This window comes from Pleurodeles waltl, chromosome 1_1, assembly GCF_031143425.1.
Source record: "Pleurodeles waltl isolate 20211129_DDA chromosome 1_1, aPleWal1.hap1.20221129, whole genome shotgun sequence".
Classification (NCBI taxonomy): domain Eukaryota; kingdom Metazoa; phylum Chordata; class Amphibia; order Caudata; family Salamandridae; genus Pleurodeles; species Pleurodeles waltl.
In genome coordinates, this window is record NC_090436.1 from 31,217,528 (window position 1) to 31,243,204 (window position 25,677).

A 25,677-nucleotide genomic window follows, 5' to 3' on the forward strand; every position below is an offset into this window, starting at 1 on the left:
TTACACCCTCTCCCTTTGGAAAAAGGTGTCAGGGCTGGGGAGGAGTAGCCTCCCCCAGCCCCTGGAAATGCTTTGATGGGCACAGATGGCGCCCAACTCCCCTGGGAGGTGCCCAGAGCTCCTCCAGTGTGCTCCAGACCTCTGCCATCTTGGAAACAGAGGTGCTGCTGGCACACTGGACTGCTCTGAGTGGCCAGTGCCAGCAGGTGACGTCAGAGACTCCTTCTGATAGGCTCCTTCAGGTGTTGCTAGCCTATCCTCTCTCCTAAGTAGCCAAACCTCCTTTTCTGGGTCTCTGCTTTGGGGAATTCCTTAGATAACGAATGCAAGATCTCATCAGAGTTCCTCTGCATCTCTCTCTTCACCTTCTGCCAAGGAATCGACTGCTGACCGCGTTGGAAGCCTGCAAAACTGCAACAAAGTAGCAAAGACGACTACTGCGACCTTGTAACGCTGATCCTGCCGCCTTCTCGACTGTTTTCCTGGTGGTGCATGCTGTGGGGGTAGTCTGCCTCCTCTCTGCACTAGAAGCTCCGAAGAAATCTCCCGTGGGTCGACGGAATCTTCCCCCTGCAACCGCAGGCACCAAAGAACTGCATCACCAGTCCTCTGGGTCTCCTCTCAGCACGACGAGCGAGGTCCCTTGAACTCAGCAACTCTGTCCAAGTGACTCCTACAGTACAGTAACCCTTCAGTCCAAGTTTGGTGGAGGTAAGTCCTTGCCTCCCCACGCTAGACTGCATTGCTGGGAACCGCATGTTTTGCAGCTACTCCGGCTCCTGTGCACTCTTCCAGGATTTCCTTTGTGCACAGCCAAGCCTGGTCCCCGGCACTCTAACCTGCAGTGCACGACCTCCTGAGTTGTCCTCCGGTGTCGTGGGACCCTCTTTTGTGACGTCGGGTGAGCTCCGGTTCACTCCACTTCGTAGTGCCTGTTCCAGCACTTCTGCAGGTGCTGCTTGCTTCTGAGAGGGCTCCTTGTCTTGCTGGACACCCCCTCTGTCCCCTCACGCAATTGGCGACATCCTGGTCCCTCCTGGGCCACAGTAGCGTCCAAAAACCCTAAGCGCGACCCTTGCAGCTAGCAAGGCTTGATTGCGGTCTTTCTGCACGGAAACACCTCTGCACGACTCTTCATGACGTGGGACATCCATCCTCCAAAGGGCAAGTTTTTAGCCCTTGTTGTTCTTGCAGAATCCACAGCTTCTACCATCCGGTGGCAGCTTCTTTGCACCCACAGCTGGCATTTCCTGGGCATCTGCCCACTCCCGACTTGCTCGTGACTTTTGGACTTGGTCCCCTTGTTCCACAGGTACTCTCGTCAGGAAATCCATCGTTGTTGCATTGCTGGTATTAGACTTCCTTGCAGAATTCCCCTATCACGACTTCTGTGCTCTTTGGGGAACTTACATGCACTTTGCACCCACTTTTCAGGGTCTTGGGGTGGGCTATTTTTCTAACCCTCACTGTTTTCCTACAGTCCCAGCGACCCTCTACAAGGTCACATAGGTTTGGGGTCCATTCGTGGTTCGCATTGCACTTCTAGAGTATATTGTTTGTGTTGCCCCTACCCCTATGTGCCCCCATTGCATTCTATTGTGACTATACATTGTTTGCACTGTTTTCTATTGCTATTACTGCATATTTTGGTATTGTGTACATATATCTTGTGTATATTTGCTATCCTCATACTGAGGGTACTCACTGAGATACTTTTGGCATATTGTCATAAAAATAAAGTACCTTTATTTTTAGTATATCTGTGTATTGTGTTTTGTTATGATATTGTGCATATGACACTAGTGGTACTGTAGGATCTTCACTCGTCTCCTAGTTCAGCCTAAGCTGCTCTGCTAAGCTACGTTTTCTATCAGCCTAAGCTGCTAGACACCCCTCTACACTAATAGGGATACCTGGGCCTGGTGCAAGGTGTAAGTACCCCTTGGTACTCACTACAAGCCAGTCCAGCCTCCTACATTGTGCACCTAGTCAATTTGCACCAGAATTAGCAGGTGCAAAATGCTCATAGCCAGTAATACCAATAGCACAGGATGCTATTCTAAGGCACAGTTGTTTGTCTTGGAAGTGCAGGGACCGTTCTGCAGCATCAGTACTACTGGATGTAGTATTTCTGCACCCAGTAATGCCCACAATGTTAATCTTGGTGCAGGTGTTTCTTAATATTATGAGCGACACATATGCATTGCAAACTATTAAGATGCGTGAAAATGAACTTGCATATTTATGGCAGCTTCACTTTGACAAATGCACCAGTAGTATTCAGTGGGGATGTGCAATTTATCTTGACAATTCTCACTTTCCTTCGGAAACCACGAGGCATTCTGTCAGCAGACTAGTGTAATGCAGTCAGACCCAACAGTTTCCACCCAAACAGAGGGAGCTGGGATTCCCAGGGCGTGGAGACACAGGTTCATCCAGAATATCAGTTTTTTTCACATCTGCGATACAAAGCCACATAAAACCACTCTCTACGTTTCAGTTGCACAACAGATAGTTTTGAATAGAAAATAGATTTTTATTTGCAGTGTTTGCTGCAATGAAACTGTGGCTTCATTGCACTGACCAAATTATGTTATTGTTACGAAACCTGCCGGAAATCATTTTATCCGGCTAGGATTCGAATCTCCAATGTGCAAGACAAATAATATTTTAGTAAAAAGTACTTTAACCCAGTGAGGTATCTTACCAGGTGGCAAATAAAAGTATCCGGAAGAACATGAGATCAATAGAGTACCTGCATGTTGTAAAAATAAAACAGAACTTCTGATCTAATTAGAGTGTGCTTTTTAGGGTCGAGCCTGCGTCGCTGCGCTTGCGCATGCGTTTCGCTTGCAAGACGCTTTAGTAGTTAGAAAAGGGCACGGAGCCCCGTCCATGTCAATTGAGTGTCTTTCATTGGTTCGTGTGCTTGCCTTTCAAAATCTGCTTGCTTTAATTAGTGGAAGGCACGCATACGTCATGCCTTTTCCGTGGTTAGCCCTCCTCGAGCGCAGCAACCAAGTACTGAAAACATTTGAGGATCGCTGTTTTCCGTCCGGTTTGTGGACTACTTTTTATCTTTTTTCGCAGCGCGATCTCGCTTGGCAGAAGTCGAGCGCTTTGCATGACATTGACCCTGTTACATAGTTAATTGCGCTTTTGCCGATAGGTTTCACTACGAGTGAACTGTAGCAGCGCGATCACGCTTTTTTTTCCCCATTTAATGTGGCAAGAAAAATCTGGTTGTTTTGTTGCTGTTAAACACATTCCCTCAAGGAATCAATTTGGCGGTCTGGTCCGAAGCCCTTTGTTTGTTATCTAGTTGCCAGCTTTTGTCACCCCCAAACTCCAGATGAAGTGCTTTTAAACACATGCTGCTCCAGTTCACACTTCTTTGAGAAAAACCTCCCATGCATCTGCATTCTTTCCAGGATACTTTTATTTTCATTCTTTAATGGAAAAACGAACAAATTCACATTTAAAAAAACATGGTGCATTTTATTGGATTTGCTGGTTCGGGTGTTCTTTAATAATGTATTGATAACAATACCTACCCTTTTGCCGAACTATATTGCAAAAAAAAAAAATACTTGGGAATTGTAACCACTTTTCTAAATACAGCTTTGTTTTACACAGGTTTTACCTTTCTCTATAGATTTGATTGTTACAATTAAATGTACATTATTTGCGAAAAACATAGGTGTACTAAACAAATACCCATAAAAAAGTGCTTCGGGTGCCTTCGTGTTGTTTCTTTTTAACTTAGGAAATACACGTCATGTTTAGTTTGATTTGCTGTTTTTTTGGCTCATTTACTTGTCCGATAGGGACGCTCCTTTTACTCTACGAGAGGAGCGCTCTTTCACAAACATCGCTATTGTGGAGCTGAATTGGTAGTTTTTAACTCTTTATTTACGGTCTCCCTTCACGACAGATTTGGGTGCCTTCGCTTTGCTTTTATTTCACTTTTTACTCTCTTTCTGTTTTTCTCCCTTCTCTCTCTCTCTCTCTCTCTTCCTCCTTTCTCTCTCTCACTCTCCCTCCTCTCCTTCTCCCTCTAACCCTCCTATCTTTATCTCTCTCTCTCTCTCTCTCTCTCTTTCTGGCTTTCTCTTCCTCCCTTTTTTCTCTCTCTCTCCTCTGTCTATCTTTCTCTCACTTTCTTTTTTTTTCTCTCTCTCATTTTGTGTTTCTCTCTCTATTTACTCTCTTTCTCTCCCCCTCTCTTTCTTCTCTCTATTTTTCATTCTTTATTTCTCTCTCTCTCTTTTTATTTCTATCTCCCTCTTTCTATATTTCACTATAACTCACCCTTTCTCTCTCACTTTCTTTTTTTCTCTTAGTCTTTCTCCCTCCTCTCTTTCTCTCTCTTCCCTTTCTCCTTCTCTTTCTTCCTCTTACGTTCTTCTCTCTATTTCCGATACCTCTCTAATTCTAATTCTCTCTCTCCCCCTCTTTATCTCTCTCTGATTTCTCTCTCTCTCTCTTTCCCTCACATTCTTCTCTCTCTCTCCCTGTCTTTCTCTCCAACTCTCCCTCTCTTTATTTCTTTCTCTCTCTCCCTCCTTTCTCTCTCTACCCCCTCTCTTTCTCACCCTTTCTCTTGCTCTCTTCCTCACTCTTTCTCTTTTCCTCTTTCTTCTCTCTTTTTATTTCTCTTTTTATCTATTTCTTTCTATCTCACACTCTCTCTGTCTCCTGTACCAACTGGGAGTAGTTTCTGTTTTAAGGGCCTTGTTTAAAAAAGTATTCCAGTAAGCCTACTAGCCCGTTAGTTATATGCAGGGCCACTGGAATTATGTGGCAGAAAGGACCAAAATATGCGGCAGGGTTCACCATCTAATGTGGCAAAAAAGTCCAGTTATGCATTTACAATGCCAATAGCTCCAACTCAATTAAATGCGAGACCTATTGCATTGCAAATGCTTGTTTCATGTGTGGTCGTGTACCTTACTTCAGTTTTCAGAGACGGCATGCTATCTAGTTTTCCCTGCATTACAGCCAAGTCTGCCCAATCACCTTTCAGCTGTATTAGTTCCATTAATGTATGCGTAAAGTAGAAACCACAAAATAAATGATCACTAGGTGATGTGGTTTATGTGTGCCTGTGGTGTTGTCTTGGGGAGCCCATGTGCCTTCCTATCCATCCTATGGGTGAAGGCTTTTCTGTAATGTAGGTATGCGTGCCTATATGTGTGTGTTCCCTGGGTCTACCTATAGTGCCACTTAAAAAAATGTACAACACAAGCAGCACTTTCTGACTCCAACTACTAGGAGGTGGGATATATGCATATCACGGGAATTTGGAAGAAGGCCTTGCTGCAAAATTATGGGAACAGTTAAGTAACTAGTTGCTTATGTTTAATAGTAATTGTAGAAACATAAGTTGACTGCCTCGTTTCATTTACTGGTTGTTCTTAAGTGCATGGGCAGTTACTATAAAACTGGAGTGATGTATGGAGCCATCAGCTTCCTCTTCCTCTGCAAGGTACACCAGCTCAGGAGAATGTTTAAAGACAAGCCTCATATTGCAAGCATCCTGAATGAACCAGGACCTCACCTGAGGGGTTGACATTAGTCCCCATAATTCTCAAGTTAGCTAAGTTACTATGTGGTAGATTCTACGGTCGAAGAGAGAGCACACCGTGAGCTATTCCCATGTTCCCAGGTCAGACATAAGGCTAATGGGCATTATTTCACCCTAACAAAAAACCATGTCTGTACTTGGATGGAAATTGCTGGAGAGAGAAAATTGTTCTCTCCAGGTTACAGTTGTGACTGTATGCATGTACGTGTGTGGTATTTTTAAAGTGCAAACCTACCCAAAAGGCAGCCGAGTGCAGTGGAGCATAAAGTCAATGAGCGATATGCGGGTAGCTGATTTGTGCACTGTTCATGCACTGAGATGTAATGTTCTTTAAAGAGGTGAGTCTTCAACTCATTCCTAATTTGGGCACCATTGGAGTGATCCTGATGCTTACAGGTTGTTGCTCCAGATCTTGGGTTCATAGATGGAAAAGGCCTTCTTTTTACACTTCTTGGTCTGTTCTCTGATGGTGTCCTGGTGCACTTGCCTGCAAGGTTAGCAAGGGTGCTGGTCATGTGGCTATAAATATCTCCAAGTCTATCCAGTCCTGGAAGTCGCCTCCTTTCCTGAAGGCATTTTTCCTGTACCCAGCTTGTCAGGTTCGCCTCCACAGAGCGCAGAGGACTACTACAAGGGTGCCTGAGCAGAGGTCCAATATCCTCCTTTTGGAAAACGTCTGCGAACAAATGTTATTTTAGATCTTGCATGTAAATTCATCACATGGGGAGCAGATCAAGCAGAGGAAATTTTGCAAGAAATGGTTTACAAAAAAAGCGAAAAAAACAGAGTAAACAGTTTAGTTACATAACAAAATAAAAATGATCAAAGAAAAAGGAAATTAACTGTGGAAAAGGCTGGTAGCTCAGTGTAGATTGTTCTATCTTTGAATTTACAACAGAGAGAAATTGAAGTACTTTTGATAATGTTTTCCTTCCTGTTTTTAGGTGACGTTCAGAGGTGTAATGTTCGGTTTGTGATCCTTTGGGTAGTGCATACTCAAAGCTTAACTATCTCTTCATACTGTTAGCAGATATTAATACCCCCAACCTGACTGCACTCATTTGCACCATTTGAGCCATCCGTACTTTTTCCCCAAAATTGCATCAACTCAATAAGCTATCTAGCTGCTTTTATTCTCATAGTCATTGATTTTGTGATTTTGGCGTCAGCGATGCCATTGGCGAAGGAACTGATGTAGTACTTTGGGATGAATTGAGCTCTCCTTAGTCCTATGCAGTTAGGATGCCCAGGATTTTTAGAAGTGATCACACCTTCAAGGCCTAGTTGGTTAAAGGAGGACTTTTCGAATAAGAGTTATGTAGTATGAGTTCTCTACAGGCTGAACGCTAGAGCTGTGCTGTACATGAGTTTCTGTATTTTATTATTATTTTTGTAGTTGGATTTGTGTGCATCCCCCTTTTCCTTCTTCGGCTTTCATTAAGCCATTTATGTTTCTTGTAAGTCACGCTTTGCATTTGTTTCCCTTTGTAGATCCAAACACCATCCACTTCTTGGACCACGAACCTCAGGTCACCGACAAACTGGATTTTAGGCACCACAACTACAAGGAGATGCGGAAGGTACCGACCTACACAGTATTCTACGTGGTTCCATTATCGGAGCATGAACCCGATGAACCAGGGCAGATGGAGTTAGGAAAACGATTAAAATGGAGTTATTTTTCAGTTAAATACAACATTTGTTTAGATTTTGTGAATATATCTATCTGTTCATTATAAACCCTGTCACAATTTCTTCAAGCTTTTCTAAGCAAGATGTCTGTACCCTCACACCTTGTATACACCCTGTTACTCAGCAGCCAGGGCCCAGTGGCTCATGGTTGCCAGATGAGTAGCTATCACTCGCTCTCAAACATGTTCAGAAATCAGTAAGTAGGAATACTTTACAGTTCACCAGCTATAGGCCTGAGGTAATGTTCTTGGGGTTACTAACCTGTCCCTGTTATAGCACAGCGACTGGTTTGTGACCCCAGAATATTTTTTTGTGGCCACGTGGAGGCACTAATCAGTCAATGCATGAAAACCGGCTTTCTTTTTGAGGAATCATTCACATTTTTTAATCCTAAGGTATAGCTGTGGATGCAGGTATGGAGTGTAGGAAGCTGGCCTCTTGTGTGGTGGGTACCTATGGTACTTACATCTTATACCAGGTCCAGGTATCCCTTATTGGTGTAGTGTAGTCAATGTCTAGAAGCCGGGCTCTCTAGAGGTAGCTGTGGATGAGCAGCCAAGGCTTATCTAGGAGACATGCAAAGCTCATACCATATCACTGTAGTCACACAGCACTCACACACATGAAAGAAAACACTCAGTGTTACGAACATTAAGGTTCTTTATTACAGGAACACAGAACCAAAATACCAGCTAGGCAATACTCCAATAGGAGTTAAGTAAACACACCAAATATGTAGGCTAGTGATCAGAAATAGGCATACATAGCAGTAGAAAAGAGTGCAATAGCAAAGAGGCAATAGGATCCTGACCTAGGTAAGTGGAATCTATAGGGGGGAGGTGGGGGAACTAGGAAACCCCAAAGGTAAGTGCCACAGTGCCCCCCAGCAACCAGGAAGAAAGGAGTAAGTTACTGGATTTTCTCCAAACCACTAAAAGTAAGGAAAATACGGATATTACAACACCCAGACAAGACTACAAGAAACCAGTGGTGGATTCCTGAAGAGGAAGACCTGAAAAAGAAGGGGACCAAGTCCAGAAGTCACGGGAGTCTCTGGTGGTGGCAGGAGCCACTACCCAACGGTCTGTGGTTGCAGGAGTTGGTCGACGGTAGGACGAAGATGGTCAGCAATGCAGCCCTAGAATCGGTGAAGAGATCCTGGAGGACTCAGTTGACGTCTTACGCCAGTTGGAAGAATGCAGTCTGTCTGTGGCATGGAAAAGCCACCAACAAGCCTTGACAAAGGCAGAAATTGCGGTGGACAAAAAGTGGAGCTGCCGGGGACCAGCAAGGTCCAGGAGGACTCAACCCATGTGGGGACTCTTGGGCTCTTGGGGGGGGGGGCTCAGCAAGGCAGGGAGTCCACAGAAGAAAAAGCAGCCCCCACAGGAAACCCACTGGAAGAGGAACCAGGGGTCACATAGGAGCCCATGCAGCACAACTGAAGAAGGGTCCCACGCCACAGGAGAAGGACACAGACAGCTGTGCGTCGCAGGGAAGAGTGCTGAGGGCTGTGGCTACATAGAGCCTTAGGATCCCTTGAAGGATATGCCAACAAGCCATGGTAGCTGTAAGAGATACAGTGCACGGGGCGTACTGTCCCGGTGGGAAGGCAAGGGCTTACCTTCACCAAAGTTGGACAGCTGGTAGAGAGGACCATGGGGACCATTCCTGATCACCACCTGTGATGCGGGATCCATGCAGCTCAGGATGAGAGGTGATCCACGTGGCTGGTCGTCGTTGCAGTTGGTGCATGGGGATGCAGGGAAATGACTCATACACTCCAAGGGAGATTCATTTTTCCTTCTCATGCACAGTGAAGACTTGGCGTCCTCAGAGGATGCACAGCTGGGAAAATGTTGCAGAAGCTGAAAGGAGCCATGGAAACAATGTTGCAAGCAGAGTCTTCGTCGTGGATGCAGATTGTCAGTTTCTGGAGGGTCCAGTTGGAGTTCCAGTGGCCAGAAGATGAAGTAGAGGTTGCAGAGGATTCCTGCTGGAATCTTTTAAGCCGAATCTGAGGACCTACCCAAGAGGGAGATCCTAAATAGCCCTAAAAGGGGGATTGTCACCTAGCCAGGTGACCACATATCAGGAGGGGGCTTTGATGTCACCTGCCTGACCTAGCCACTCAAATGCACCCAGAGGCCTCTGCCCACCTTGGACTCAAGATGGCAGGATCAAGGGACCCTCTGGAGGAGGTCTGGGCACCACGCCTGGGAGGGGTGATGGGCAGGGGAGTGGCCACTCCCCTTTCCATTGTCCAGTTTCAGGCCAGAGCAGGGACTGGAGGTCCCTGAACCGGCACAGACTGTTTTATGCAAGGAGGGCACCTAATGTGCCCTTCAAAGGATACCAGTGGCTTGGGAGGCTATCCCTCCCAAGCCATGAAAAACCTATTTCCAAAGGAAGAGGGTGTTACCTCCTCTCCCAAAGGAAATCCTTTATTCTGCATTCCTGGGCTTGAGCTGATCAAGCAGCAGGAGGGCAGAAACCTGTCTGATGGTTTGCAGCAGCTTGGCTGCCTGGAAAACCCCAGAAAGCTGGTAGGAGCAATGCTGGGGGTCCTCTAAGGAGCCCCCCAGAGTGCATGGATTCATACTTCCAATACTGGCATCAGTATTGGGGTATGATTCTGACATATTTGATATCGAACATGCCTAGGTCTGGATTTACCATTATGTAGCTGGACATAAGTAGTGTCCTATGTCCAGTACACACGTAAAATGGCGTCCCACACTCACGAAATCCATGAAAATGGAGCTGGAGTTCGTGGGGGCACCTCTGCTCATGCAGGGGTGCCCTGACACACAGGTACCTGCACCCTGGCTTCTGGGCTAGGAGGGCCTATTATAGGGGTGACTTACAGTAACCTGGTGCAGTGACCTGTAGTGAAAAAGGGTGCATGCACCCTTTCACGCAGGCTGCAATGGCAGGCCTGCAGATACACTTTGCATGGGTGGCATAATATATGGTACAGCCCATGGGTAACCCCTGCTGCCCCAATGCCCTGGGTACCTAGGTACCATGTACTAGGGACTTAAAGGGGGCACCAGTATGCCAAATGTGGGGTGTGTGTGTGGTCCAAGCAACCAATTTTAAAGGGAGAGAGCACAGTCACTGGGGTCCTGGTTAGCAGGAACACAGTCAAACACAGTGACAACAGGCAAAAAGTGGGGGTAACCATGCCAGAAAGAGGGATCTTTCCTACATAAAGATTGGGGGACATCTGTTCACGCAGTGGCATTCATAAAATTAAGAAATTGTAGTGTGTCTCTTCAAACTACAGAATCTACAGTTTGAAGAAAAAATCTGTCATGATGCAAACAGTCCATATTTTAAAAAGGTGAAAACTGAATTTCATTGAAAGATTTCACTTTGACTTGGAGGACTATTGGGTGTTGTTATCCTATATATGATTTACGACCGCCTTTGTAGACAAAAATGATTGATACATCTCCTTGTGTGAGGTCCTTGAATATCGATTCCAAAATATAATTTGACCACAATATTATGGTCTAAATATTGTGTCTACAAAAATACATATAATATCGTAGGTAAGTGTATTTTTATTCCTTTTTGTAAATAATATTGATATTAAAAATTTACAAATATTGTGGTATTGAATATAGTTTTACATAATTTTGTAATGTATGTGTATTAGTATATGATTAGATATCAAAATATTATTAGCTTTTATTGGATTTACTTTTTGTATTTTATTGTTGGTTTCATTGTTTAAAAAAATCTTTTTATTAGCATTTTAAAATAAAGAAAGTATCAAGATACAGTTTTCAAAGGAATATTACGTTTACACTTATAAAAAAAACGCTTGCAATTCACTGCGGACCACTTCCATTGCATAGTTAATTGAATTAGGTGAAAAGCTCATGTTGTTGTTTTATTTTTATTATATTTTTGGTTATTTTGGGATCGATCGATTGAGTAGAGATTTAAATGTAAATAGTTTTAATTCAAGTAATTATATTTTATAATTTTGAATATTTTTGATGTAGATGTTTTAAAAAAAAATATTGTTTATTTATGTATTAGAGATTGGAGTTCGAACAGTAAATCTGATTTCACCACCGACCCAAAGATATGGACTTCCCTTAGTCTTTGTGGAATTGGAATTAGAATAGTAAATCTCACCCTCGATATTGCACTTCCCACATTGGTTATACAATTGCATTTATATGCACTTACTTCAGTGTCTTCAGGTTTGGGGTTAGAATAGTAAATGTGACCACTTCTTATTTATACATGTTCTCATATTCTTGAATGATTGTTGTTAGAATAGTATACCTGACCACCACATTATATGCACTTTCCCAATATTTGTGGGACCAAAGTTGGATTTGTTAAACTTTTCTTTTTTTAAGATATATTTCTACAATGTGATTAATGTACTTTTTAATATTAAAATACAGTTCATATATGGTTGATATTTTTGCAATCACTATATTTTTATTGTTGGTGTTCTTGTCGATATTTTTGCCATTTGCATTATAAGTTAAGATTTTGATATTTTGGCCTGCAGCACATTCACCACAATATTTTTGTGTCATAATATTATTTAGTCAATATTGTCACACACAATCCTAGCTTAAAAAAAGGGGGGAGGGTGCTAATTCCACTCCCCCTTTTGCTACCAGATTTATAAGAGACACAAAACATTTGTGACTCGTAATGTACTTTGGAACATTGTCACTGTGCCATCGCAGAGCCTATTATTATCCAAAGTGCATGATTTGTGAACACAAAAACCTTACATTGGGTCCAGGTTCTTAATAATTAGCCAAGCAAAATTATCTCAAATCACACTTAGGGCCAGATTTATACTTTGGCAGAGGAGTTTGCTCCATCACAAAAGTGATGGATATCCCGTCCGCCATATTACAATCCCATAATAGCATAAGGAGATCGTAATACGGCAGACAGTATATCCGTCATGTTTGTAATCGAGTAACCCCTCCGCCAATTCTACATCATGCCCTTAATTCTAAAACTGTGAACACTTTACCCATTTTTTTGAGATCTTACACCAAGCAAAATCATCAGTAGCCATTTCTTCTCCCCCCACATTATTTTTCTTTTCACTTAAAAACATGAGCCTGTTCTAAAGCATTCGAGCAATCTATTATTCTTTCTCTTTGGTAAACTGATCATCTAATCTGTAGGAAAACTGGCTCCGTATATGGTGCACTACAAAGAAGTGCATGGTGCAGAGAGTCTAGGGGATCCTCAACTGGTTGACAGAGGCAAAAGTAGATAATACTAATGCTCTCTTTTGTGGTAGTGTGGGCGAGCAGTTAGGCTTATCAGAGGGTAGTGATAAGCGTTGTTGTACTCACAGAGGCGCTAAATGAGACACAGACTCAAAGAATAAATCCAAGACTAATTTAGAAAAGGAACACTTCTTTTTATATATATGTTTGGAAACCAAGAACTTCGTTAAAGAGTAAGTTCTGTTTTTGATATCAATTTTTGAAGGCAAGCAAATTGTTCAAACTTGTGAGCCTTTATGCACAAAGCAATCTTAAGGAAGGAAAAGTCAATGATACATAAAGGTGAGTATAGTCGGTTTTAGGGGTTCACTTTCAGGGTTTGGAGTCATAGAGGCCCAGGGTCCAAAGTACTACCAGCCGTTCATCAGGAGGTACTCAAATTGCACCGGGAGCGGAGTGCTGGTGAGTTTGTAGTTGGGCGTGCTACAGGCGGCTCAGATGCAGAGTGGATAGGACAGCTGGGCCAGGTGCACAAGGATGCTCCTCACGGTTAGAGATAAACAGCTGTCTGGGGCAAACTCATGACAGCAGGATCACACACAAAGTGGATCTCAGTGATGCTGACGTTCCTCAATGGCTGCTTGGTCCTGGTGCAGTGAGAATCCCATCTGGACCCTCACTGTTGGTGCTTGGTGCAGGGTGTCCGGTACCCCGGGGATTGCTGCTACATGGCTTGGGTGGGTCCTGGAGACGTCACACTCGATGGGAAGACAGGCCTGGTCCTCTAGAGCGCACATACCTCCTCCTGGCAGTCCACCGCATCATTTGGGGTGGGGAGTTGCAAGGCTGTGAACCGGACTCTGCTCTTTAGTGCCTGTAGTCTGCAGGGAAGTAGCTCTTCTACTCCAAGAGAGACTGGCGGCAATTGTTGAGGGGCTGGCAGGCTACCCGAGGCTTTGTTAGTTCTCCAGCTTCGTAGGACAAGTCACTCTGTTGCAATTTTCAAGAGAGATATGGGCAGACAGGGTTTTGTGCCAAGAAATCTACACTCTTCTACTGTTCTCGCCAGGCAGTGATTCTTCTTCGTCCTTCTTCTCTTGGTCCATCGAGTCTGAGTCCTTGGGTTCAAGATGTGCCACTTAAATACTCAATTTAGGGGTGTTGAAGAGAGTGCTAGGTAGTGACCAATGGTTTGCCTCCCTTTAGGGTGACTACACTCTCTGCATGACCTCTTCCACCTGGAAGAGGCCATAACCCTGACCCTAGAATCCTAATTTCGTTCAAAACAAGATGGAGGAATTTGAAAAGTTGTGTCCACATAAGCTGGTCCACCTTAGGGGTGGGACTGGCATGATGTAGCCACACCTCCTGATCTTACTAATTTCCCTGCCTGTCTTTCCACCAAGAATTAGGGTCAGGACAAGGGGGTGGTCTTCTCTGCCATCTGGAGAGACCTCGGTTGCATCACAAAGGCAGCTGTTCCTTTGAATCTTTCCGCCCTGGAATGTCCATCCTGCCTGGAAGAGGCGAAAACACCTCCAACCAGAGCAGGCTTTGTGCCTGGCCTCTGAGAGCACTGTTCCTCACCTCAGGAGGTCAGACATGTTTCTATGGTGGCGGTGCTGGTTCAAACCAGTCAGTCAGCACACTAGCAGTCGGTTTGGTTTTCAGGGGGCACCTCTAAGGTGCCCTGTGGGTGCATGTATTAATAAATCCATCACTGAAATCAGTGAGGGCTCATTAATAAAAGATGTTTGATACCAAATATCCCTAGTTCCAGCGATGCCACCATGTAGCTGGGGAACTTGTACTGACCAGTTTCTAATGGCTTCCCCGTTCACCTGTGTCTAAGAATCTACGAAGACTTAGCAGGGTCATATCTGCTTCTGTTCATATGTCCTCACATATGATATAATGCACCCTGCCTTAGGGCTGGAAGGCCTTCCGTAGGGGTGACATACAAATCTCATATGCAGTGGTATGGGACCTGGTTGAAGGGGAGGTGTGACAGCTCGTGTTTTCACTTTTGTCTGCACCAAGACACTCAGCCCGCGATGACAGCACTGTGTGCAGTTAGTGAGCGGTCCCTGGGGGTGCACAATTTGTGCTGCAGCCCTTATGGACCATCTTTAGTACTCCAGGCCCTAGGTATCAGTGGTACCATTTCCTAGGGACTTACAGAGGGTGCTAAAGGTTTTGCCAGTTGGGTAAAACAACTGTACAATTTTGGGAAAGAGATCTGGCTCTGGGGACCTGGTTAGCAGGGACCCAGTGAACTTTCAGTCAAAATCACATCAGATACCAGGCAAAAAGTGAGTGGCTAACCTTGGCAAAAAAGGTGCTTTCCCACATAATCTATTTGTGAGGGGCTAATTTCCAAAATATGTGCATACGTCACTCCTATTTTCAAAGGTCGTTTGTCGACCTGGAGCCTTAGCTGATAGCAGACCTATCTCAGCCCTAAATTGTACAATAGATTATAGGATTACAAGACTCCTATCCGCCACTCCAACAGAAAAGGCAAAGCAAGGCCGGAAGGCTTGTTGCCATCTTATTTTGACAACCTAAACTTTTAAAACCTAATCGTAGCCTATTTCCATCCTTCCAGAGTCCCAGTTTTCAAGAAACCACCATCTACCTCTCTCTAGTGTCAGTGTGACCAGACTTTCAAGTTTCATGCAGTTGTTGCATTAGACCATCAGTTCTTAGCCTGTGGTCCACAGACCTACTCAAGAGCTCTGCAACTGTTAAATAAATTAAAAATTGTTACCAGATTAGTAAAGTGTATATATACATAAAAAAGAAAAATATAAAATGTAGCATTTTAAAATGTTTTGTAAATGTGAAGCAATTTGAAATCAGAGGCAAAAAAATTAGGGTGGCTTATTTAAAAGTCCTGTGGTGCAGGCTTGAATATTATACTTGCTTCTGTGCATTGTAATTTGGTCCTGGATAAATTCATCATGAAGAAAACCAAACCTGCAGATGAAGCCCGTGCACCAGTCACCGCGGCAGTTACCCCAAAGGAAATTGCAACACTCTGGCAGATCATCAGTCTGAAAAGACCATGGACCCAAAGATAGATTTCATGACAAAGGTCTCAGGCAACCACGTCACTGTGTCAAATGGGCTGAACTACAGCCACAACAACACACATCCAAATTTATGCTTGTTTAAAATATAGTCCAAAAATGAAATAAATTAGCTAATGACGACAACTGACATCACTAGATGGCTTGTTGACCTGTGCTCTCCTCACAAACCTATTCAGGGACATCCTCAAAGGTACCACTGTGGCCATTCCAGCCAGAGAAGTTATTAACAAATCACTGTCCTCTGAATATTTCTTCAGCAAAATAAAAAATGAAGAAGCAAGGACTATACCCTGAGGATCCAACAAACTGTAGACCTATAGCTAACAGAGCACTTCTGAGTAAGCTGATGAAAATTACACAGGCTTCATTCCACTGCCAGGTTTCTCTTCTCTGAACAACAGTGAGGATTTGGGCCTAGTACAAGCACTGAATCAGCAATAATTGCACTCTGGGGTAACCTTAAGCACACAGTAGATCTCAACAGAGTGGCCACCCTTCTCCTACTGGACTTATCAACAACATGTAATACTGTGAACACTAACTGTTACTCAAAATATTAAACAATATAGGAATTCATAACAAGGGCCTGGAATATATGCAGCACTACCTAACATATAGAACACAGATAGTGTCTTTACCTCAATAACTCAATACTATATAAGGTTAAGTTCCCAAAGCTCAACAATTGGCACTTTCAAGAACCAAAGACCATACCCTCCCAAGTGGTTAAGTAAAGACATTGGTATGTCCAAATTACTGCTTGGGGGACAACACTTACCATGTAGATTAGAAACATAAAACTTGTATCACACTTCTTGCATACAAAATAGAGGAAGTAATGAATACTGTGATGTTCACACCAGTCAGACAGAAATCTGAATGCCCGATAATATGAGGAGAAAAGTTTTGAGTGGTCAAACAAATGCAGCAAGGTAGTAGGGACTGGCCAGGTCTTAAAATTCGAGACTGATAAAACAAGGTGATTCTACTCGCTGTATAACCTCCCGTAATAGCGTAAACACTGTAGGTCCTCTTGTTGGTACCTTAGCATTTTACGTGCTATAGTAAATGTTTCATATTTCATCCAGCCAATGCTATGTTGTTTGCCTCTTTATCTTGTATAGTTAATGAAGTTGGTGAACGAGGAATGTCCAAACATCACCCGAGTGTACAGCATTGGGAAGAGCTACCTGGGCCTGAAAATGTATGTGATGGAAATATCTGACAACCCCGGTGAACATGAGCTTGGTGAGGGTCCAGCTTGCAAGCTTGTTTACTAGCAACTGGTCGGTTCTATTTTAAAATAGCTTCACTAACCTTTCCCAGGCATTTCCCCAAGTTGTCTCCAAGCAGTGCAGGTGCTTCTGAAGCTGTGTTTGAGTGAATGCATCTCTTCTGCATGGCTTACTTTCTGTTCATCAGTTTAAGTATTATTGTGTGAGTTGATTTCAAGCCAGCATGATATGGTCCAAACATCTGGTTGCTATATAAAGATATCATCACCACCTGGCCTACCAGTCCTCTTTATATATGTTTACATGTAAGTTATGGATCTTTTTAAATGCTTCTGGATATGGAAACCCTACCTTTAGTTGTAGAAATGTGTATAAAATCTATGTATACTAATACCTTTGTCTTCTCTGCAGGTGAGCCTGAGTTCCGCTATGTGGCGGGAATGCACGGTAATGAGGTGGTGGGTCGCGAGCTGATGCTGAACCTGATGGAGTATCTTTGTCAAGAGTTCAAGAAGGGAAACCCACGCATTGTACGGCTGGTGACAGAAACCCGGATCCACCTACTTCCCTCTATGAACCCTGACGGGTACGAGACTGCGTATAAGCTGGTAAGTAGCCATACATGAGGTATTCATTCGAGAGAGTCGTACACATCCAGCAACTAAGGTTTTGCATTGCCCAGTGAGTAGCTGGAGAAGAAAATGAGAAAAAATAGATGACACACTAATTTCTAAGAGTGCATACTAATAACCTTATTATCCTTCCATGATGGGCATTAACAGCTAGTTATTGGCCTTTCACCTACCAGGTGTTCTTATGTCTCCTCCAGACTGCATTGGTAACTGTTGATTGCAAAGTCATATGAAAGACCAACTTACAGCCTTCAGGTAAACTGTGGTGAAAAGACTATCTTACGGTGTTAATGAGATATTAAATAAATTCTGTCTGAACTCAGATGAAATGCATTCTAAAGGGCATGCACATTTCTTTTAGGTATTGTTTTCAATTCACAGAACTCCCCTTGGATCTGCCAAGTGATGCATGTGTGAATGAATAAAATCTGCTGCATTTTCCCAGTTCAGAAAGTCAACACAGCAGACCCAGCAGGGCAATGCTCACCAGGAGACGTGGGTGATTTCTTGGGTGGGGGGAGAGAGTTCCTAGGAAGCTCAGGTAGCTGAACGGGTTGGGTCAGAGCTGGTTAGAAGTAGGTCATTAATTCAGCAGTATCTTCTAGTCAAGAGGCTGTTTTTTCAGGACGCGATAATGTCAGCGTGTTTCACAGGGCCAGGAACTACTCCTAATAAGAGAAAGGCAGTGGTCACTGTCATGAGAGGGCTGTATTGTGGGAATGGAGAAGAACTGTTTGAAGCATGCTGCTGAGCAACGATGGGCAACTCAGGTGTTTGTGAAGGTTTGAAGGAGGTGAGACAGATAATACCTGAGAAGACTTGACAAGAAAGTACCAAAGGGCTTCTGGGGTGTTGCAGATTTTGGTATCTTCTTCCACGAAAAACTTAGGGACATGTTCGTAGTGCATATACAAGCTTTGCTTTTAGGGCAGGTGGGTTGGATAGTTTATGATAGAGGTTGAAGAGTTTATTTGTTTCATTGAATGCTTCATTAACACATGTGGTCAAACAAAATCTTTTTTCTATTTCAAAATTGTCAGTGGATTTGAGACCTGGTTTGGGGAGTCTCAGTTCTGCAGGTGCTAAGATGCATGCAGCCGGAAAAAGGGGAATGAGTGTTGATTTATAAGTTGTTCTCTTTTTACATCCTTAGGGGTCAGAGCTGTCGGGCTGGGCTATGGGCCGTTGGACCTACCATGGCTATGATCTAAATCACAACTTTGCTGACCTGAACACCCCACTGTGGGATGCTGAGGACAATGAGCTGCCCCCAGAAGCATTCCCCAACCATTACATTCCGATCCCAGAGTATTACACCATGGCCAATGCAACGGTAAGGAATACAAGCATCACAACACTTTACCCTTCTGGCCATAAATACCTGAATGTGTGGCAGCAGCTCAGTACAGCAATATTTTGGACAACCTCTTGCATTTCAATTAGACAAAGAATCACCATTAGCCATAGGATAAAAGGGATAGACATATTGTGCACCATAACACTGCCACAATACACCGGGTCACAAATACGCAATGCTAATGTTATCATAAATTTCAGACATGTTTACCATGGCATTCCCATGTCATGTTATCTGGAAGTTCACTGGCAGAATCCAAAGTGTTAAATTAATAGAGTATTAAATAACCTCTGCAGCATACTGCTTCACAAAGGCTTGGGGCACCCCAATATCTTCATCTTGCTCTCTTCCCAGCTGTCCTCTTCATCTTTATTTGGACATTATTTATATATGACAAATGCAGGAATCCTGATTCTCTGCACTGCAGACCTGATAGTCAGAAAGACACTAATCTTTGCTTTGCAAACTTAAGCATGCACCGTCATGAATACTGAATGGGAGTACGTAAGGACGTAGGTCTTAAATATCTCTCATAGAGAAATTACTTGCTTTAGATTCTCATGAAATGTCAGCATCTCTGGTATTACTTGGAAAGGGGATTAATTATGGTACTCGAATGGTATTAATTCTACTCTCCTGGGTGGCCATGGACTTCAGGCACATTTGTGAATATCAACAAACACACTTTCTTGTGAATATTAACCTGTTTTCCAAATGGGCATCTGTCCACGAATATCACCTTTCCTCCCCCTTGTCAGTGATTTACTCCAACAGACAATCCATTAAAATGATGGACTTTCCCTGGCAGTTAAGGCAATAATGCAGATGAAACTATTTACTGATTCATTTGTGTGAATCAAGGTCAAGAACTTTCCACTCGCAAATCAGTTTTTGTGCTCACTGTCGAAGAATGCTTCTCCACTGAACCAGCATTTCTATACCTTCTAAGCAGCTACTTGTAATGAGGACATTCCATAGCAGTTCAGAAGTGTCACAGCAGCATTTCTGCCTTTATATGTCAAAGGTACTTGTATTTTAGCTTTGTAGCAACAGTTTGAGGGGTCCCAGATCTTGGGTGACACTCAAACTGTAGATTGGTTCTCCTCCAAGACATTGTCTGGTGTACCGTGAACCATCATTCAGGTTACTCGTATCTATTTGAGGACACTCTTTTGTACAAATGACAGTTGCAATATGAGGGATTAATGATGCCCACAAAGAGCAACATTATCACCCACTTCTTTTTTTTCTGATTTTTTGCTTTCTGGGCTGTCTGAAGGGAACACACAATGTTTTAATGCAGAACAACCTCTGGAGAAATTTACCTGGGCATCTGCAAAAGTGCAGTGACCAGTACGCTGCATTCTGTAGAGTGGGCCTACACAGATGCTTTGGTGAGAAAGAACCTGTACCCCAGTCTGACTGCTTGGTCCAGTTAGATTTGAGGAATGCACCAAATGTGATTGGTAGAAGATCTTTGCCCCACTACCAGGAATTTTTTAGCTGGGGTTTCGATACAGCTTGTTGAACACTTTTAGGCCTAAACCCGCATCGCGAATGTTGCTGTGCCACTTCCAGACCACTCAACTCCAAGATAGGAAGTCTTCTGATGGCCCCTGTAGAAGCCATGCTTACCTTCCTAAGAAGCTTCTGGTGACCTTGGGCCAGATGTATGAAGGCATTTTGCATTCGCAAACGGTGCGAATGCCCATTTGCGAATGCAAAATGCCATTTCAGAATGTCACTAAATTAGAAATCGCAAATAAGGATTCCTTATTTGCGATTTCTTAGCACATGTATGAAGCAATTCCTAAATGCGATTTTGGCATTTAGGAATCGCTAATTACCACCAAGTTGAACTTGGTGGTAACCATGTGCAAAATTAAAAAATGCATTTAAAATGCATTTTTAAATTGTACATGTAAAGCACACATGCCCTTTTGGCATGTGTGCTCCTTACATGTCCCCCCAAACAAAATTGGGGTGCAGCAGAGGGGGCCTTAGCCCCCCAGCACCCTGGGGTTTTGCATTTCCAAAATTTCGATTTCTGGTTCAGAAATTGCAATTTTGGAAATGCAAAAAATTCACAGATATGGGCCAACAGGCCCATAGCTGCGAATGGGGCCGGTACCGCAATTTGCGATTCGGTAATAGCATTTGCGATTTTTAAGAAATCGCTATTGCCGATTCGCAAATGTGATACATGGCACTTTGCGAGTCGGAAATAGCGATTTCTTAAAAATTGCTATTTCTGAATCACAAAAGGCCATGATGATACAACTGGCACCTTGACTCCGTTGAAATCCAGCCCAGGGATTACAATGACGTAGGCACAGAACACGATGACGCTCTCTCTTGCCCTTACTAGAAACCAGAGAAGGCTTTGTCTGAGAAATAACTGGCCACAAGTGCAGTGAGCTGATTGATGACTCTCCCTCTCTTTATTATATTGTTCATCATTTGATTATTGTGTTTTTTTCATTGGTCCAGCTCCACAATGGTTGGCTTATGAGCTAACTTGAATGAAAGATCCCTGAGCAAAGTACTTTGTGCCTGAGGGCCTGGACATTTCTCCATGGGCCAGACAGTGGTCAGTTCATCCTTCCTGCCACATCATCAACGTTTTTTCCCTTGAGCACAGAACCCAACTTGGATCCACTAGGGCAGCCTGATAGCAAACTATCCCTGCTCTGGGTGACCAACATCACTAAGCCTAAAGCCAGTAAATGCATTTTGTGAATTCTAAGATAAATCCCCATTTTTACTAGTTACTAGTGTAGGAGGCTGGCCTGGCTTATAGTGGGTACCAAGGGTACTTACACTCTGTACCAGGTCCAGTTATCCCTTATTAGTGTAGAACAGGTGTTTCTAGCAGCTTAGGCGGATAGAAGGTAGCTCTGGCAAAGCAGCTTAGGCTGAACTAGGAGACATGTAAAGCTCCTCCTATACCACTGGTGCCATATACACAATATCATAAGAAAACACAATACACAGAAGTACTAAAAATAAAGGTACTTTATTTTTATGACAATATGCCAAAAGTATCTCAGTGAGTACCCTCAGTATGAGGATAAGTTAAATACACAAGATATATGTACACAAACCAAAATTATGCAGGTAATAGCAAGAAAAGTAATGCAAGCAGTGTAAAATTACAGTAGATTGCAATAGGAGCACATAGGTATAGGGGCAACACAAACCATAAACTCCAAAAGTGGAATGCGAACCACGAATGGACCCTAAACCTATGCGAGCTTGTAGAGGGTCGCTGGGACTGTAAGAAAACAGCGAGGGTTAGAAAAATAGCCCACCTCAAGACCCTGAAAAGTAGGTGTAAAGTGCACCTACTACCCCCAGAGAGCACAGAAGTCGTGATAGGGGGTTTCTGCAGGAGGAACAAACACTAGCAATGCAACAACAGTGGATTTCTGGACCTGAGTACCTGTAAGACAAGGGGACCAAGTCCAATAGTCGCGACAGTGTTGAGAGTGGGCAGGAGCCCAGGAAATGCCAGCTGAGAGTGCAAGGTAGCTGTCACCGGTTGGAAGAAGCTTGGAGTTCTGCAAGAAAGAAGAGAGCTAGGGACTTTTCCTTTGAAAGATGGATGTCCCACATCGCGATAAAGCTTGCAGAGGTGTTCCCATGTAGAAAGACCGCAAACAAGCCTTGCTAGCTGCAAGGGTCGCGGTAGAGGTTTTTGGGTGCTGCTGTGGCCCAGGAGGGACCAGGATGTCACCACTTGGAGGAGGAGACAGAGGGGGCGCCCAGCAACGTAGGGAGACCTCACAGAAACAGGCAGCACCCGCAGAAGTACCTGAACAGGCACTTAGAAGAAAAGTGAACCGGAGTCCACCCGAAGTCACAAAAGGGAGTCCCACGACGCCGGAGGACAACTCAGAAGGTTGTGCACTGCAGGGAGGAGTGTCGGGGACCCAGGCTTGGCTGTGCACAAAGGAAATCCTGGAAGAGTGCGCCAGAGCAGCTGCAAATCACGCGGTACCCAGAAATGCAGTCTAGCATGGGGAGGCAAGGACTTACCGCCACCAAACTTGGACTGAAGAGCCACTGGAATGTGGGAGTCACTTGCACAGAGTTGGTGAGTTCCAGGGACCACGCTCGTCGTGCTGAGAGGGGACCCAGAGGACCAGTGATGCAGTCTTTTGGTGCCTGCAGTTGCAGGGGGAAGATTCCGTCGACCCACGGGAGATTTCTTCAGAGCTCCTGGTGCAGAGAGGAGGCAGGCTACCCCCAAAGCATGCACCACCTGGAAACAGTCGATAAAGCCGGCAGGATGAAGCAATACAAGGTTCCTAGTAGTCTTCTTGCTACTTTGTTGCGGTTTTGCAGGCGTCCTGAGCAGTCAGCGGTCGATCCTTTGGCAGAAGGTGAAGAGGGAGATGCAGATGAACTCTGATGAGCTTTTGCATTAGTTATCGGAAGAATTCCCCAAAGCAGAGACCCTAAATAGCCAAAAAATGAGGTTTGGCTACCAAGTTAGGAGGATTGGCTACCAAGAGAGGTAAGAGCCTATCAGAAGGAGCCTCTGACGTCACCTGCTGGCACTGGCCACTCAGAGCAGTCCAGTGTGCCAGCAACACCTCTGAATCCAAGATGGCAGAGGTCTGGGGAACACTGGAAGAGCTCTGGGCACCTCCCCTGGGAGGTGCAGGTCAGGGGAGTGGTCACTCCCCTTTCCTTTGTCCAGTTTCGCACTAGAGCAGGGCTGGGGGATCCCTGAACCGGTGTAGACTAGCTTATTGTAGGAGGCTGGCCTGGCTTATAGTGGGTACCAAGGGTACTTACACTCTGTGCCAGGTCTAGTTATCCCTTATTAGTGTAGAATAGGTGTTTCTAGCAGCTTAGGCTGATAGAAGGTAGCTATGGAAAAGCAGCTAAGGCTGAACTAGGAGACATGTAAAGCTCCTACTATACCGCTGGTGTCATATGCACAATATCATAAGAAAACACAATACACAGAAGTACTAAAAATAAAGGTACTTTATTTTTATGACAATATGCCAAAAGTATCTCATTGAGTACCCTCAGTATGAGGATAAGATATATACACAAGATATATGTACACAAACCAAAATTATGCGGTAAATAGCAAAAGGAAGTAATACAAGCAATGTAAAGTTACAGTAGATTGCAATAGGAGCACATAGGTATAGGGGCAACACAAACCATATACTCCAAAAGTGGAATGCGAACCACGAATGGACTCCAAACCTATGTGAGCTTGTAGAGGGTCACTGGGACTGTAAGAAAACAGTGAGGGTTAGAAAAACAGCCCACCCCAAGACCCTGAAAGGTAGGTGTAAAGTGCACCTACTACCCCCCAGAGAGCACAGAATTCGTGATAGGGGGTTTCTGCAAGAGGAACAACACCAGCAATGCAACAACAGTGGATTTCCGGACCTGAGTACCTGTAAGAGAAGGGGACCAAGTCCAAGAGTCGCGACAGTGTCGAGAGTGGGCAGGAGCCCAAGAAATGCCAGCTAAGGGTGCAAGGAATCTGCCACCTGTTGGAAGAAGCTTAGTGTTCTGCAAGAACGAAGAGGACTAGGAACTTCCCCTTTGGAGGATGGATGTCACACGTCGTGAAGAAGCTTGCAGAGGTGTTCGCACGCAGAAAGACTGCAAACAAGCCTTGCTAGTTGCAAGGGTCGCGGTAGAGGTTTTTGGGTGCTGCTGTGGCCCAGGAGGGACCAGGATGTCGCCACTTGGGGGAGGAGACAGAGGGGGCGCCCAGCAACGTAGGGAGCCCTCACAGAAACAGGCAGCACCCGCAGAAGTACATGAACAGGCACTTAGAAGAAAAGTGAACTGGAGTCCACTCGAAGTCACAAAAGGGAGTCCCACGACGCCGGAGGACAACTCAGAAGGTTGTGCACTGCAGGGAGGAGTGTCGGGGACCCAGGCTTGGCTGTGCACAAAGTAAATCCTGGAAGAGTGCACAGGAGCCGAGCAGCTGCAAATCACGCGGTACCCAGCAATGCAGTCTAGCGTGGGGAGGCAAGGACTTACCGCCAACAAACTTGGACTGAAGAGCCACTGGAATGTGGGAGTCACTTGCACAGAGTTGGTGAGTTCCAGGGACCACGCTCGTCGTGCTGAGAGGGGACCCAGAGGACCAGTGATGCAGTCTTTTGGTGCCTGCGGTTGCAGGGGGAAGATTCCGTCGACCCACGGGAGATTTCTTCAGAGCTCCTGGTGCAGAGAGGAGGCAGGCTACCCCCAAAGCATGCACCATCTGGAAAGAGTCGATAAAGCCGGCAGGATGAAGCGATACAAGGTTGCTAGTAGTCTTCTTGCTACTTTGTTGCGGTTTTGCAGGCGTCCTGAGCAGTCAGCGGTCGATCCTTTGGCAGAAGGTGAAGAGGGAGATGCAGATGAACTCTGATGAGCTTTTGCATTCGTTATCTGAAGAATTCCCCAAAGCAGAGACCCTAAATAGCCAAAAAAAGAGGTTTGGCTACCAAGTTAGGAGGATTGGCTACCAAGAGAGGTAAGAGCCTATCAGAAGGAGCCTCTGACGTCACCTGCTGGCACTGGCCACTCAGAGCAGTCCAGTGTGCCAGCAACACCTCTGAATCCAAGATGGCAGAGGTCTGGGGCACACTGGAGGAGCTCTGGGCACCTCCCCTGGGAGGTGCAGGTCAGGGGAGTGGTCACTCCCCTTTCCTTTGTCCAGTTTCGCACCAGAGCAGGGCTGGGGGATCCCTGAACCGGTGTAGACTAGCTTATTGTAGGAGGCTGGCCTGGCTGCTCTGTGCCAGGTCCAGTTATCCCTTATTAGTGTAGAATAGGTGTTTCTAGCAGCTTAGGCTGATAGAAGGTAGCTATGGAAA

At 44.7% G+C, this 25,677-nt stretch overlaps 1 protein-coding gene across 1 annotated transcript in view; it reads left to right on the forward strand.

The window, feature by feature from the left end:
• Nucleotides 1–25,677, forward strand: part of LOC138259173 (probable carboxypeptidase X1) — a 267,238-nt gene that overhangs the window by 215,451 nt on the left and 26,110 nt on the right. The window contains exons 7-10 of the mRNA XM_069206773.1: nt 7,079–7,167; nt 16,727–16,850; nt 17,249–17,445; nt 18,623–18,802. Of these exons, the coding sequence (XP_069062874.1) occupies nt 7,079–7,167; nt 16,727–16,850; nt 17,249–17,445; nt 18,623–18,802 (590 nt within the window). The remainder of the gene's footprint in view (nt 1–7,078; nt 7,168–16,726; nt 16,851–17,248; nt 17,446–18,622; nt 18,803–25,677) is intronic.